Source organism: Balaenoptera borealis, assembly GCF_965194805.1.
Source record: "Balaenoptera borealis genome assembly, chromosome: 18".
NCBI classification, from domain to species: domain Eukaryota; kingdom Metazoa; phylum Chordata; class Mammalia; order Artiodactyla; family Balaenopteridae; genus Balaenoptera; species Balaenoptera borealis.
In genome coordinates, this window is record NC_138877.1 from 22,185,566 (window position 1) to 22,201,008 (window position 15,443).

The 15,443-nt window shown below is 37.1% G+C and overlaps 2 protein-coding genes across 10 annotated transcripts in view; both read right to left on the bottom strand.

Moving 5' to 3' along the window:
* Positions 1 to 6,988, bottom strand: part of ZC3H13 (zinc finger CCCH-type containing 13) — an 87,213-nt gene extending 80,225 nt beyond the window's left edge. For 7 of the 9 annotated variants that reach the window (XM_082365266.1, XM_082365265.1, XM_082365264.1 and 4 more), the window contains exons 1-2: positions 6,083 to 6,988; positions 57 to 182 (exon numbers count right to left, since the gene is read on the bottom strand). In XM_082365266.1, coding sequence (XP_082221392.1) covers positions 57 to 173 — 117 coding nt within the window. In that variant the 5' untranslated portion in view covers positions 174 to 182; positions 6,083 to 6,988. Of the gene's footprint in view, positions 1 to 56; positions 183 to 2,742; positions 2,915 to 6,082 lie in introns of all 9 variants that reach the window. The other 2 variants (XM_082365259.1, XM_082365260.1) reach the window with 2 other exon arrangements.
* Positions 6,989 to 7,084: 96 nt separating this feature from the next.
* CPB2 (carboxypeptidase B2) overlaps positions 7,085 to 15,443 on the bottom strand; it is a 46,075-nt gene continuing 37,716 nt past the window's right edge. The window contains exons 9-11 of the mRNA XM_082365580.1: positions 14,231 to 14,433; positions 11,407 to 11,494; positions 7,085 to 7,430 (exon numbers count right to left, since the gene is read on the bottom strand). Of these exons, the coding sequence (XP_082221706.1) occupies positions 7,246 to 7,430; positions 11,407 to 11,494; positions 14,231 to 14,433 (476 nt within the window). The 3' untranslated portion in view covers positions 7,085 to 7,245. The remainder of the gene's footprint in view (positions 7,431 to 11,406; positions 11,495 to 14,230; positions 14,434 to 15,443) is intronic.

Genomic DNA, 15,443 nt, shown 5'->3' on the forward strand with positions numbered 1-15,443 from the left:
AAGTTGAAGAACAGGAATTCAAGAGAACCCCTGTGACTGTACTAGTGACAACTCACCTCTGCTGTACTGCCAGTGCTGGGTCCAAGCCTCTCAAATACACTGGGTCTTCGGGATGTGCTATCAGATATGGTCTTGGTATTTTCCACTGTGACCTTCCTTCTAATTTTTGACATTTTGTACTACTTTAACCAAAAAAGAGAGAGGCAAACTGTAAAATTCTTCAGTTTTAAATAACTGAGCCAATAACTTACAAGTAGATAAAATGGTAGATAAGATAACACTGCAAAATTACAGGGGATTTTTCTCAGAAGAAAAAAGCCATAGGAGAGGTCACAAGTAAACAGAGGTAAACAGAAACTATCTTCTAAGACATACCTTATTAGTGATTCAACAATTCTGAATCTTTTGGCTAGAATTTTACCTCTTCTACAGAGTGAGTAAGATTCTACTCACACAGTTAAGTTTCCATAGTACATTCAATTTCAGAAAACACACTATAAAACGTTTAGTTTCTAAGTTCCTTATAAAAGTTGTTTCAAAATTTAACAACTGTCTTTTAAAGAAAGTTGTGCTACCATTCTCCATCAACTAGTTAACGGTTAAAGAAAGCTTTGCCCAAAATAAAATCAGGTAAGAATTTTAGTCGGAGTAGAAATTATGTTTTACACAGTTTAAGTGATAACATCAGCTATGTTCCAAAAATCAGCTTGGGAGAAAAATACTATTTAAATATTTTCTTTGTCTTACAGAAGCCAAAGAAGAACAGCATAATCAGGAAATTTATTTTGCAATGATACAAAAAACAAAAACAAAAAACAAAACCCTCAATGTTGATAAATGACCTTTCAAAATATGACAGGCTGTAGAACAGTGGAGAAAAAGTGAAGGTGTTTTGATAATCTATACTGCATTGAATTGACATAAAAGTCAAAGGTGCTAAAAGAAATAAACAAGCTATTTACCATTATTATTAACAAGAAAAGAAAGACGAATTATAAAAATATTTTACAAAAGTAAATAAAACATTAGAAACTAAAATATACAATCAGGTGATTCAACTAGAAATGAAAATATCAGATAACAGCACTATGATATATGTTAGAAAACAATGTTAAATTCTAGACCTAGAATAATCTAGAGAGTACACTACTGTGGGAAGTGGGTAGGAATGCCTAAGAGAAAGAAAAAGGAACTAAACCGTATCACACTTTATACACTAAATATTAGTTGAAATTTTGTTAGTAGTCAAAAGTTACTAGAATGAATGATGTCAACTAAAGAAGTAAAAGTTCCACTTGGTAAAGAACTGGTCTCTATAAAGTTCACAAATGCTCTTTAATGGGGTTTCAAAGTAAGGTCCTATCACTTAAAAGGAAATTAAATCATGGTAGTACAGAATCAAAACTTTAAAAAAAAAATTACAATGTTTGGTCCAGTTAGATACTTCTTGTCAAGTCACACTTTGAAAAGGTCCAAAGAATATTGACATTTGACAAATTAACAGGTAATGAACCAAAAGGAAAATATGATATGATAAAATATGGTAGTTTTAAATTGGAAAAATGAATATTCTTATTTTCTAATATACAATGTAATCATTAATTACGATTACAATCAATTTTTAGTGATTCAAAAAAAAGTAACTTTAAAGTAATTACAAATTTTTAAAAATTACAGAGTGTCACATAAGTGAACAAGAATTTGTGCAACATAAAATCACTTATGTATCAACTGTTCATCAAGTAAGGAACTATGAGGTCCACCCTCCACACTAGAATGAGTATTGTAATATAATCTCTGATTTAACTTTTCTTGAGCTCATTCTCAGCCCAAATGTGAATTTATAAAGGAAAAGTTGGTAAATTCCACATGTACATTTGACTTACTGAACATAAATAAAAGCCAAGATTAGTGATAAGTGGAGCTGAGAAAGATCTAGAAAACGCAGAGCTTTGATTAACTGAGAAAAACACTTTTTTTATAATTTATAACTAAGATTCGATACGAAGTAAACATGTAACAAAATGTATGGAAAAAGTTAGAACAAAAACAAATTTTTAAAGTCTCATTATCTGTTACTATAAAAACATACAGGTGTACATTGAAATCCTCATTCATTAATTCAATTTTTAAAACATTTATTAATAAACTTAAAAATGAATGTGTTCTAAATGTTTCTTATTAGTTATTATTAGTTATCTACAACTTGGGAAACAGGCACACCATCCCACCACATTGCATCAAGACAAGTAACCCTAAGCTTACATTTTTCCTTCCACTATCAGTGCCCCCAAAATCTCTATCCCCAACATGCCCCTACTCCCAACACACCCTCCCTCCTCCAAAAAAAATCAACGTAGTGTTTTCCACAATTGGGGCAACAAGCTATTTATTATTATACTTGAAACACTGGTCATATATTATCTCTTTTCTTGTCTTTCTGAGGGCTCCGGGTATTATTAACTGTTTCTCTTCCCCACCTATAACCTGTTGCTTGGATCAGCACCCCTCTCCTCCTCTGACCTACTGCTGGAAAGCTTGGTCTCACAGCTTCTCTCCCATCCTAGATCCCTAACATAAGCTTTGAAGACTTCAAAGGGTTTGGACTGCGACAGACAATCAAGTGAGGACTAATGATCCAATCTTATTCCTATACTTGTATTCTTGACACTAAAAAAGTTCCTTCCAACAGAGACAAAGTAGCCTTTACAGGTGACATCAAGAACTACAAGATTCACCTACACAGTGATTATCCCAGGAGTTTTACTTCTGCTACTGTTGAGTCTTCCAACTTAGGGAAGAACAGCAATGAAGTAAAGACGTATTCTCCTCTTTTCTTAGAGAGTCCAACAGTGTCAGACCTTGGCCTAAAATGACACTGAGTTTCAGGACCAGGTCTAGGTTACAGGGAGGCCTAGACAGGAAAAAAAGAAGAAGAAAAAAAACCCTGAGGCAAAAAAAGAAAAAGTAGAAATTGAACTTTTCCAATTGACAGAAACAGGAATTCTTCTGATCATCTATCTAGGAACGTCTATCAGTAGTCAACAAATTATCTAAATATTATGAAACATTTATGATTTTTGCACAGATAAAATGCCTTACACTTGCAAATACAAAATATAATATTTTAAATCCCATTTATCTAAATATATACACATAACCTACAGTGCACCAGAAAAACATTTGCTCATATATATTAATTTAAAACTATGTTACCATCTAATATGATGATTAGAATTTTCACTCTAAAAATCTGGGCCCAAAGAGAAAGATAAACCACAAAAGAATAAAATGTAGATTTGACTGAGAGGAGGAAAACTTTTTCAATTAATATCTGAACAGGCTTCAATAAGAAGTAAATGCTTCAAAATATATGAGAAAAATTAGAAACAATAAGATAAAAATGTAAATATTAAAGTCTTCCCTATCTCAGAGACTTTGAAGGCTTTCCCTCAGTTTTCAATTTATGCTTTAGTTTTAAGTAACCATCACACTCCCACTCACATTATCATGTCCTTCCCAAACACGAGCATTAGCAAAGCCAGAGTGACAATGGTAAAAGTCTGTTGAGTTATTCTCCTATTTCTCCTCTCCATTTGTAGAGTAAATAAATATCATAAGTTACAATACTTTTTCAACTGACAAAGAAAATGAAGGGAATTCCCTGGAGGTCCAGCGGTTAGGACGCCGAGCTCTCACTGCCAAGGGCCCAGGTTCGATCCTCGGTCAGAGGAACTAAGATCCCACAAGCCGCGCGGCGTAAAGAAAATGAAAAACATGGGACACAAAGTTTAAATCTATTAAGACACAACAAAAAGTCTTAATAAATGGGAAATGTCCTCCTTCCCCCGGAAACTTACAAATATCACAATGTACTCATAGCTTCATGCTATAAATATGACTGAGAAGGGAGAAACACAGGGGCCTCTTTCTAAATTATTTCTGAATCCTGATTACTAAAATCTTGTCAATAAAACATATTAGTTCTAGTATTCTCACTGCAATCCACAATTACATCTTTTTGAGATCTCATTTTCCGGTAGCATAAATGAAAGCATAAAACACTTTAATCTGGATAAGTAGCACCATCATATTAGGAAACTGTCAAATAACTAAGCAATTAAAGCTACATAATTACTGGTACTAACTGATAGGAGAATAAATATCCACTGGCATTCTAAAATTAAAAGTGCTATATTAAAAATAAGACCTCTTCATATTTATATTTCTTCGTTTTGAAAGAAAAACAGTTAAGTTTATTTGTTGCATAGTGTGAGCGATTTTTTTCTTAACACAATTTATTTTAAGAAAAAAAAGAACTTTCTTGAACAATCTTGCCGATTGCTCATATGTAGATAGACTAAAACAATTTCAAACTGAATTCAGAACAGATTCGTCAGAACTAAACTGACTACACAGGTATGAGGAAGGCAATATTATAGCATTGTGCAGAAAATACATTTTGTTAAAAAGACTATGCAGGGAGAATACCCCATGCTGGCAACTACTATAAAGCGAAGTAAACAGAACTGCAACATACAAACGACCAAAAAAGAATAGAAGACACTTTATATATACCAACACCAGTTAACATTTCAACTGCTTCTGAATATCTGCTGAAAAAGCTCCAACTCAACTCTATATGAAAAGCAGAGTGGGGTTTGGGGGAGGTAGGAAAGACTAAAATTTACTGAAAACCAATTCTATAAATAAATGTTAAACAACTGCTTTCTATATGTAAATGTCAGTGCATATTACAATACAAATTAACACTGATAACTTATTAAATGTTTGATAACTTGTACAGAAAGTAAAATAGCATCCACCTGTGGGATTTTAGTTTTAATTTACAAATATGAAAATTAGATAAATTTGCATATCTTAAAACATGCAATCAATGTTCATTTCCAATCACCAATAGTTAGGAAGCGCGTAAGAGGCATGCACCTGATAAAACTAGATCCTCCCAGATCCCCACAGTTAAAGTCTTAGTTTCACAATACAACTATTTTTACAGACACAAATTGCTACATACCTGCGCCTACATTCTTAGTCTCTTTTTGAAATTGTCATGTTATAATCGAAATATTTCATTAAATTCTAAATTATTCGAAAATCTAGAGATATGTCCACAAAACTGTCCAAAACATTGTCGTTTAGGTTCTAAAGTCAGTAATTTCAAACACTGCAGAACCAGACTCCGATAACCGGCACCACATACATACGCATGGATTGTACTGCATAAGCATTTGCACTTACTGCAACAGTATTTTTGGCAAAACTTTGAAAACTTGAGGTGTGAAGATTTTTCCAAACTTTTAAATTATTTCTTCAAAAAAAATCAAAAACCTGAAGAGGTTGCGTACGCCCATAATTTTCAAAGTAGTTCAAATTATCTGAAAACCTCGGAATATAACCGAATGGCTTGACACTACGCTCCACAAACAAGATCCTACCGATATCATTCACGTGATATCGACTCTGAATAATTTTCCAGCCACATAAATTATTTTAAGCTACTTAGAAAGAGACAATGCCAAACATCAGAGCCTCTCCTTTCATTCCACCTTTCCGGGTTTCTGACAGCTGCCAAAAGTAACTACCTAGGGACTGTGAACATAAAGTAGCACTCCTCAACTCCGAGGACCTGCGTCGTAATCACTGCCGGGAAATAACCAAGACCAAATATAACCAAAACTAAGATACCTTTCCCTAACGGGTCTGGAATGTGTAAAGAGGGAGCTTCTCAATCTAAGACCATACTCCGGCACCCTTCCATCTCATACCAATGCGAATACCGCGCAAGAGTTCCCCGGCTCACATCAAATGGTAGTGACCCAGCAAAGCCTCCATTCTGAATCCACTTGTTCCATTAGGTAAACTCGCCAGCATCAGAAACAGGGCGAGAAACCAGTCAGGAGCACAGGGATCTATTGCAGAGTTAAGGGTGGGATGCTCAAGGAGAGCTCAAAATTCCGGCGTGACCCAAGCAGGGATGGAGGACAAGCGGGGCCTCCCCATCCCGGGCCCACCCAACGCCTTTCCCCCGGTACCCACGCCAATTCACGGAGTTCAAACTTACCTCCTCGCCGAGCTCCTTTTGCAAGCGCAGTCCGGAGGTGGCACCGCCGCCGCCGCTCCAAGGAGCGGGGGAGGCGACTCTCAGTCCCCGCGCCTGGCCCCGGGAAGACGACAGCGAGAAGGAGGTGCGCGCGCGGCTCCCGGGAACCGGTCCTCGGCTACCGGGGGACTCCGGGATGGCTAGGGAGCGGAACCCGCCCGCCGCTTCGCCAGGGTCAAGCGAGCCTGGGACGTTTGAAAAAAAGGAACGAAGAGAGACTGGAGAGTAAGAAAAGGCAAGGAAAACACTATCAGGCCGCTGGGAGGATCGCCTCAAAATGCCGCCGGAAGTCAAGAGTTGGCCCTGTTCCTCTTTAGACCGAGGCAGCTTCCGGCTGCCAGATTAGTCGTCAGCGCGCATGCACCGCCCCTTTGTGGACACGCCCCCTGGGCGTAACGTCGCCTCCTAGGCGTGCGGTCGAAATCGAAAAACCTGTGCCTAACGAGCGAGCCCTGGGGAAGAAACCGGGAACCCGGGAGAGACAAAATTCCCAATTAACAGTGAATTTAAGAGAAAGCGTTTTCTCCTTTTATTACATAATTTCTTACAATAGACAGCTGTTGTGAATATGCAAAAATGCCACGTTTGTTGTCGAAGATAACTGCATTCATTCGCTCAACGTTTTTACTGAGCAGCTGAACTGGAGTGACAGGCGGTATTTGTCCTGTTTTTCACACGCCTCTGCTTTCTCGGCCATCGCCTATTACAGTGGAGCAAACGGAATGCACGGGTGTGTTTTTAAAGGCGTTAGCAGAAACTTACTGTAAATTTGGAGCAGAAATCTTTAATGTACTTGTGACAGCCTTTCCTTTTCTTGTTCAGGATGCAATGCTCTGCGCGAAAGTAGCTATTACAATTGCTTGAGATGTCTAGTCAAATGTCGCGAATCAAAGAAAAAAATCAGTACCTAGCCTCTCAAAAAAAAAAAAAAAAAGGAAAAACAAATGTGAACCCTTGTCTGCCTTAATTTTAAGGTAGCATTTATTTTGTTCTTTGACAAAACCAGGGAATGGGAAAACCTTTTATGAAAACTGATAAAACTTAAAAAGAAACTGGTACAAAGATTTGGTTTGGTTGGAATCAGTAAATTAAAATAGGGGAACAGAGTGAAAAAATCAAGGGCATTAAACATTCCTGATGACATGCCAAGCTATTTTAGAGACAGCAGCGAAAGCTTCTGTACAAGTGGGTTTGATGTAACTCTCTGGCAGCAAGAATCCGTATCTGCCTGTATCTCGAAGTTCAATTGTAAACGAATATTTGATGCCCAAGTCATGGATCCAGTCATCTGAACCTCCAGGAGCTAGATCTACAAAAAGAAAAAAGAAATTACTTTTTGAAATACAGATGTTTCAAGTTAACTAACAAGATGGGATTTTTTTCCCCTAAAAATGAAAATAGCTTTGCTTTTTTTCTGATTATTAAATAATCTAAGTTTGTGGAAGAAAATAGAGATTGAAGGAAAGCAGGTTAAGGAAGAAAATAAAAATTACCCATATAACCCTACCAAGGAGTGATGGTCACCATTTATATTCTAGTGCTTTCTTTTTCAGTGCATACTTTGACAATTTTTTTCCTACATAAATAAGATCATTCTATACAAGCTATTCAGGAACATTCCTAAACATAATCTATCCTGGTCAGCTTTATGTATTAATGAGTTCAAATCTACCTTATCATTTTTTTTTCTTTAATTTTTGGCTGCATTGGGTCTTTGTTGCTGCACGTGGGCTTTCTCTAGTTGCGGTGTGCGGGCTTCTCATTGCGGTGGCTTCTCTTGCTGTGGAGCATGGCTCTAGGCACGCGGGCTTCAGTAGTTGTGGCACATGGTCTCAGTAGTTGTGGCGTACGGGCTTAGTTGCTCCGTGGCATGTGGGATCTTCCCGGACCAGGGCTCAAACCCATGACCTCTGCATTGGCAGGTGGATTCTTGACCACTGTGCCACCAGGGAAGCCCTACCTTATCATTTTTAATGATCTCATAGCATTGCTCTGTAAAGCTGGATGTAATTAATTTTAATAATTATTTATTTGGAGAGCTTTACTTTTTTCTAATATAAACAACTTTACAATGAACATCCTTGTGTATACGTAATTGCTTCTTTGTTTCTTTAGAATGTTTTCTCCCAGAAACAGATTTGCTAGTCTAAGGGTATGTACTTTTCACAGTTGTGCTGCATGTTGCCAAATAGCCTTCAAAAGAATTGAACTAATTTATACCTACATTAGCAGGGTATGAATATGCCCATGCTCCATTCCCATACCATCCATGTGAATTATACATTTCTGGCAATTTTGTGGGTGAAAAATAATATCAAATTGTCTTTATGTTTGATTATCAGTGAGTTGAACATTTTTTTGGTATATTTATTGACCATCTTTATATTTTTATCAATTGTCTTTGCTCATTTTTCTTCTTGAGTCATTTTATAGATTACTTATAAAAGCAGCAGTAGTGTTATTAGCCCTGTGTAATATGTGGAGAATTGTTTTTTCTTATTTGGTAATTTAGCCTTCAACTTGGTTTATGGCAGTGTTTTTATATTAAAATATTTTATGTATCTGGAATTTATTTTGGAGAAAGACATGTTAGTAATCTAATTACAATTTTTTTCTAATTAACTCACCAGTTTTTCCAACCCTATTAATTGAACAATCTAACATTCTTAACTGTTTGGAATGCCTTCTTTATGAGATACTAGATCTTATATATTTGAGTGTCTTTCTGTACTCACTATTCCCTTCTATTGATGTCACTTCCAGGCTCAGTTCCTTTACAATGAACCTTCTTGTTTATCCATAATTGCTTCTTTGTGTCTTTATAATTAGTATAATTAAAAAAAAAAAAAAGAACTGTAACTATGACAGGTTTATAATGTATTTTAATACTTGGTTGGAGCAAATTCTCTCTTATTAATCTTATTTTTCAGAATTTTACAAGCTCTTCTACCAAATGTAGTCTTTCAAATGAAGTTCAAAGTCATTTAAGTGTTCATTGGGACTGCATTAAATATACAAACTAATTTAGAATGACGGGCACTTTTTTTGGTATTGCTTTTCCACTCAAAAACATAGTGGGTTTCTCCTTTTATTTGTCTTCATTTATGTACACCAGTAAAGTTTTCTAGGTTTTTCATAGAGATCATATGGATTTGTGTGCACACATATATACATTTAACAATGAATCTATATATGTATGTATGTATCTATATGTACACGTCTGCATGTGTATACATGTATACTGGGGGGGGGGCAGTAGTATCTTTTTTCCATTTTACTTTCTTCCTGATTGTTTTTGGTATATAAGTAAGTTATAGATTCATATATATTTAGTTCATAGTCAGCCACCTTACTCAACTCTTTGTTACTAATACTTTTGTGTTTTCCAGGTAGACAATCATATAATATGCAAAGTGATCATTTTTCCTCCTTCCAATACCTATACTTGAATTAATGACAAAGGTGTCTACTGAAGCACTGTTTATACTGAAGTATTGAAAAATATCCATCAACAGTGGATTAGTTGTTATTCATTCAGCAAATATTTCTGATAGCTATTATTAATATTTGGCATTTATTCTTCCAGATATTTTTTTATACTTACGTACATGCGCGCGCACACATACACACACACACACAGATTTGTATTGAATGAATGCATGCCTGGAGATGGAATGATTTCGTCAAAACAGGAAGTTGCTCTAGAAGCGCCTCCAGCCCTGAGGCACTGTGGTCATGCTTTGGGGAACAATAGGAGACAGAGGATGGGAATCAAGAAAGCTCTGAATTATGAAAGGAAGTTGTGACCCAGAGCAAGGACCTGGGTCGACAAAGGCAGAGATAGACCAGTGACAGCAAGAGACAGAGATACCATGTGGACCAATGTGGCCTCAGTTTGTCCTGAGATAACTTGGGATGATTGAGGAGGAAGGGGAACATTCTGGACTTTCTACTAATAGAGCCTTTGGTGCTCAAGTAATTTATTGAAAATAATATGGATGTGATTATTAATATGAATGTGTTTTTATCCCCCTGTAAATCATACCTGTTAAAGGAAACTCTGGGACTTGGAACATATTATCTCAAAGCCTTTTCACATGCCATTTCCTCTCCCTGGTTTTTTCCCACACCTTTGTTTGGCAGCCACTTACTGGGTAGGTCTCCCAGACATGTCACCTACCGAGAAAGACCTTCCCAGGCCACCTGAGCTAAGTTGCCTCTCTCTCAGGCAGTCATTTGCAAACCTATACACTTATGTTGTTCACTTATCAATGGGATTACACTATATTTTACTATTTAATTGTTTACATTGGAGATTGGTGAACATTTTCTGTAAAGGACCAGATAATTAATATTTTAGGCTTTGAGGGCCACATAGTCTATGTCAGAACTACGCAACTCCACTGTCCTGAAAGCTATATAGACAATATGCAAATGAATGAGTGTGGCTGTGTTTGGATAAAGCTTTATTTGTGGACACTGAAATTTGAATTTTATGTAATTTTCCCGTGTCACAAAATCTTATTCTTCTTTTGGTTTTCCTCAACCATTTAAGAAATGGAAAAACCATTCTTAGTTTACAGGCTATCCAAAAACAAGCAGTGGGCTGGATTTGGCCTATGGGTTATAGTTTGCTGACACCTTGTTACATGCTTATTTCCTGTTTCTCTTCTCCCATCCCCCCCTCCAGTTTCAAAAAGAGCAAAATTGTCTGTTATCCCACTGTGGATACAAAGAAGTCCGTCAATAAATATCTCCCAGCAGAAATTAATTTAAAATATTTGTTAAGAGCTTGCCACACACATGTTCCCATCAGTGGGAACAAAGGACATTCAACTGTAGTGTGCCATGAGCTATACTCTTGGACACAGGTTGTCACTAAAAAGCATCTAATGTAAATGGTATTCCTAGATTTATACAGTGTTCAACCTGCACAACCTTACATGGTGGCCCTGGGCATCTGAAACATTCTTTTGACCCTTTATGACTTTTTCTGCTTCACTCAACTAGTGTGATACCAATTCTATAATCCCTACTCTATAGCACTGAGCATAATTTCTTAAGTATCATTTTGGTTTCTTTTTAGTAAATTTATGTATTAATACAGCCTTGCTCAGTACTGTCATAGCTATTATGCTTCCAATTCTAACTGTTATAATCCAATTGTTTTACATGGGACCATGTTTAAAGATTCCACTTAGAAAAATTAAATCCACCCAGAAAAACCAAACACAGATTTCTTTAGTACCTCACAGTCCCCTAAGATCTTAAGAAGAAATACTTACATAAACTTTCTGAACCACTGCCATGTGTATATCTCGTATTTTTATTAGTATTCTCAATAGCTTGGACTGCTTCACTGGCCACTAGAGACTGAAATCAATAGGATATGGAATTTCAGTTAATGTACAGCTTTAAAACAAGACAGGTAGAAGTTTCTTAAAAAAAAAACAAAAACCCAATCATATATTTATTCAATCAAACTGTAAATATGAAGAAATAGAGAGCAGAATGGTTGTTGCCAGGGGTTGGGGGTGGCGGAGGGAGGAGAATGTGGAGATGCTGGTCAAAGGATACAAACTTCCAGTTATAAGATGAATAAGTTCTGAGGATCGAAAATACAACCTGGCAACTATAGTTAACAATACTGTATTATATACTTGAAAGTTGCTAAGAGAGTAGATCTTCAGTGTTCTCACCACGAAAGAAGAAACTAGTTATGTGAGGTGACGAACGTGTTAATTAACTTTATTGTGGTAATCATTTCACAATATATATGTGTATCAAATCGTCACATTGTACACCTTGTACTTACACAATGTTATAAGTCAATTATATCTCAACAGAGCCGGGGTGTGGGGAGAATTGTATATATGAAAAATCTGCATGTATCCAAGAGATAAATTGAGAAGAATAAATTAACTTTTAAAAATGTTTTCCTCTTTACGGAAATCACAGTTGGGTGGCTTTAGACACAGACTCTTCCAATATATTGACATTTTATTTAAGTTGAAGGAAAAATAATTCTCATATGCCTTTTTTAGGAATTCATTTATTTTGTAAAACAAAGTATATGTAACCAAGTTATACTGTAAAACAAAGTATAACTATATTTCAAAGGCAAACAACTAGACAAAACTTTCACCAAACTTTAAACCCAGCTTCTCTAAACAATACACATATGTCAGCAATGTATGATTCCCTCCTCATCCTTCTCACAAACTCTATTTCCTTTTCATGTAAAATGTCTAATACCTCCCAAAGACTCATCAAATAAAAAAGTTTATATCCCTGGTGTGCTGCAGAGTAGTAACTAAGTCCCCTGTTCCACTATTTTTGTTTCTAGCTTATGCACATCTTTTCTGAAATTGGCACTAGCATCACGGTATTCACTATCCCTCCCTTGAAGGACCTGAGGGATATCAGTGGATATGATGTTGTGCCATTCCTCTGCTCAAAACAAAAGTTTTAATGGAACCCCCTGATCTACAGAATAGAATGTAAATTTATTCTGACACTCAGACTAGGTGACCTCTTCTTCACAGGCTGACCTCATCTACTTTCTGAGGGATCAACTTCCTTTTTTTGCCCCTACATTCCCCTGAACATACTTCCTGTGGGGAGAACCTTGGCCTCAGCTTAGAAAGGTCTCCCCCTCCGGGTCCACTTACAGAAATCCTATCTTTCAGTATCTGGCTGAAATTGTCCCTGTTCCTTCACTTCACTGGCACTTTATCATTCCTTTTTCTTTACAGTATGTCACACCTTAATAGATTATAAGCCCTCGGGACAGGGTCTTTATCCCCTCACTTATCTGTTTCCTTCTGAATGAATTAATGAGGCCACCCCTAGCTATCCCAGTCAGAAGTGAGTTGTACCATCTGTGCCACTTACTTAGTAGTTACTATACCTTAAGAGTACAGCTATCTGTAACAATTGCTAATGGCTGAGCTCCCTAACCATATCATATTCTCTTAAAGGGCAGGGTCCTACCTGATGCTTCTTTCAATGTCCATCAACACAGTATTTTACACATAATAACTCTCAACAAACACTTGTGATGATAGTGATCCAAAAATAATTCAAAATCACACTACATCTATTTCCAGATCATGATGAATATCCTCTCACTTCTTCAAAGATAACACCAATAAAGGAGCTTTCCTTAAAAGTTTTCCCTTGAGAGGAAAAAGGAATCATAAGTATCAAGGATGTTTCTGTTCTAAAGGAGTTATTCTTAGCAACTGCAAATAACTTTATATTTGTCATCAGGAATTGCTAGCCTCTAATGTGGCTATAGTTTATTCTGTTAAGAGAACCAGAGCAAAACAAGTCAATAAGAAAGAAACCACTACATAAAGATCAGACCTTGGGCAAGAAGTGGACTGTTGCCATAGCACTTCCATTGTCTAGAGAGCATCTGGGATGAGGATTTGTCCAGACCTAGCCACAGTCCATCAAGAACCCTTGCATCCTTTGCCATTAACCCAAGCATAGAATATTTGGGACCAAAAAGTGATGAGGGGATAACAGACTGTACGAGTCCTCTTTGAACTCACTGTATCATCCACTGCATTCCACAAAAGGAGGGAGGTCTTGCCTCAATGCTGAAATTGGAGTTGCTTTTAATAGGACCAAACCCCTGCAAGTTAGGAAGGTCAGTGTATAAACAATTCCCAATGCTAGTATCAAATCGATAAGTGTTGTGCTAAGACTTGACCTGTGGTGGGCTGTTGTAGAAAGCTAGCACCTACAAACAGACCAATAATTCCAGAAAGTTTTGTCCTTGTCCTTGTTCATATGGCTTCATATGTAGATCAGGTCAAGGTAGACTGGTTCCCTCCTGACGTCCCAAGAGCTTGTCTGACATATTCCTAGAGAGCCCCTCTGCTAGGCGGAAGTTCATGTCCTCAAAATAAGGCTCAGTTCTTTACAATCTCTCAATGAACCCTGACCTAGGGTGACTCTCAGAAATGTTAGATCAAGATATAAAGCATCTATCCCCCTTTGTCCTCTACAGAACATTTTTCCCCACAGTTTTTGATTCTTGAACTACGTATTATTTTACTTCTGAAATGCTAATGAGAAAATTAATTAAGCAGCACTTACTAGTTCCTCGTGGTCTTTGCTTTTGCTTCTGCTATAGGAATACGGATACACTATCTTCTGGGAGTATGAATGCATGCTGACGTAAGCTTTAATGTGGTTGATATTTCTTCTCAAGAAATCAGCCACTGCCTTCACTTCTGGTTCCGACTCAGGGTAAGGTCCACAGTAGGTTTCCGAGCACGAGAAACTCGAGGCACCTTCCCCTGTAGTGAAATTGATGGAGTGGATTCATAAGTAGATACGCAACCTATTGTAATCTGTGCTCTCCCTGACCATGTATTCTCCTAATATATAGGGTGTGACATTTTTCGATAAATGGATTCACTCGAGCTCTGTAAAGAACATATTGCTAATGTCCCCTAAATGTTGTTTATGTTTATTTTGAATTCATATGTTTTCATGCCCTCATAGCAAGCCATCCAACAGTTGCTGCCTGAGGGCAGCCACCTTGCAGCCTCGAGAAAGAAATGCCAGCTCTGCCTCCAAACTTGTGGTTACAAGAGAAAAATAAACCCCCTTTTCTTTCATCATTGTAAGTTTGGTTTTCCTGACATGTGTAGCTTAAAAATCACTAATTAATACAGCCCATAAAAGTCTCATTTGAGAACTCAGAATATGTAAGTCTGCATTCAGTGCTACTTCTAACTTGCTAAAGTGGTTTAGTAAGTAAAACGGAATGGTGATATTTGGTGCTAGACTAATATGTGTTCATTCCTTTGAGAAATTATACAAAACATCACTTCGGATGGTCGCCTGACTCCCATCACTTCTCTCCTCTGTACCTAATTCACAGCTTTAGAGCCCCCAGGGAGCCACCTCTGACCCAGAAAGATTCTCCCCTCCTGGAAACCATTTATTAGCCCCAATTTGGGTCCCTCACTTGTCTTTTGCCATTCGGAATCCCTCCACTGATAACTTGAAATCAAGAGGCAGATTCTAGTTTCAGTCAAGCTGCTCTCTTGAAAACAAAGAAGATAACAATAATAACATCACCAGCTGACATCCAAAGAACACAAGCTATCTGTCAGGAACTCTGCTAAGACTTACAGGCGATATCTCATTTAATCTTTACAGCAAACCTGTGAAGTAAATGCTCTTACTTTAGGAGACTCAAATTGGGCACCATTGGTGGTAACCATTCTTTACAGTAAGAGGCTATGTATCATATTGTTAATCACCCCATCACTTGATTTCAATCTTGTCTTTGCCATTT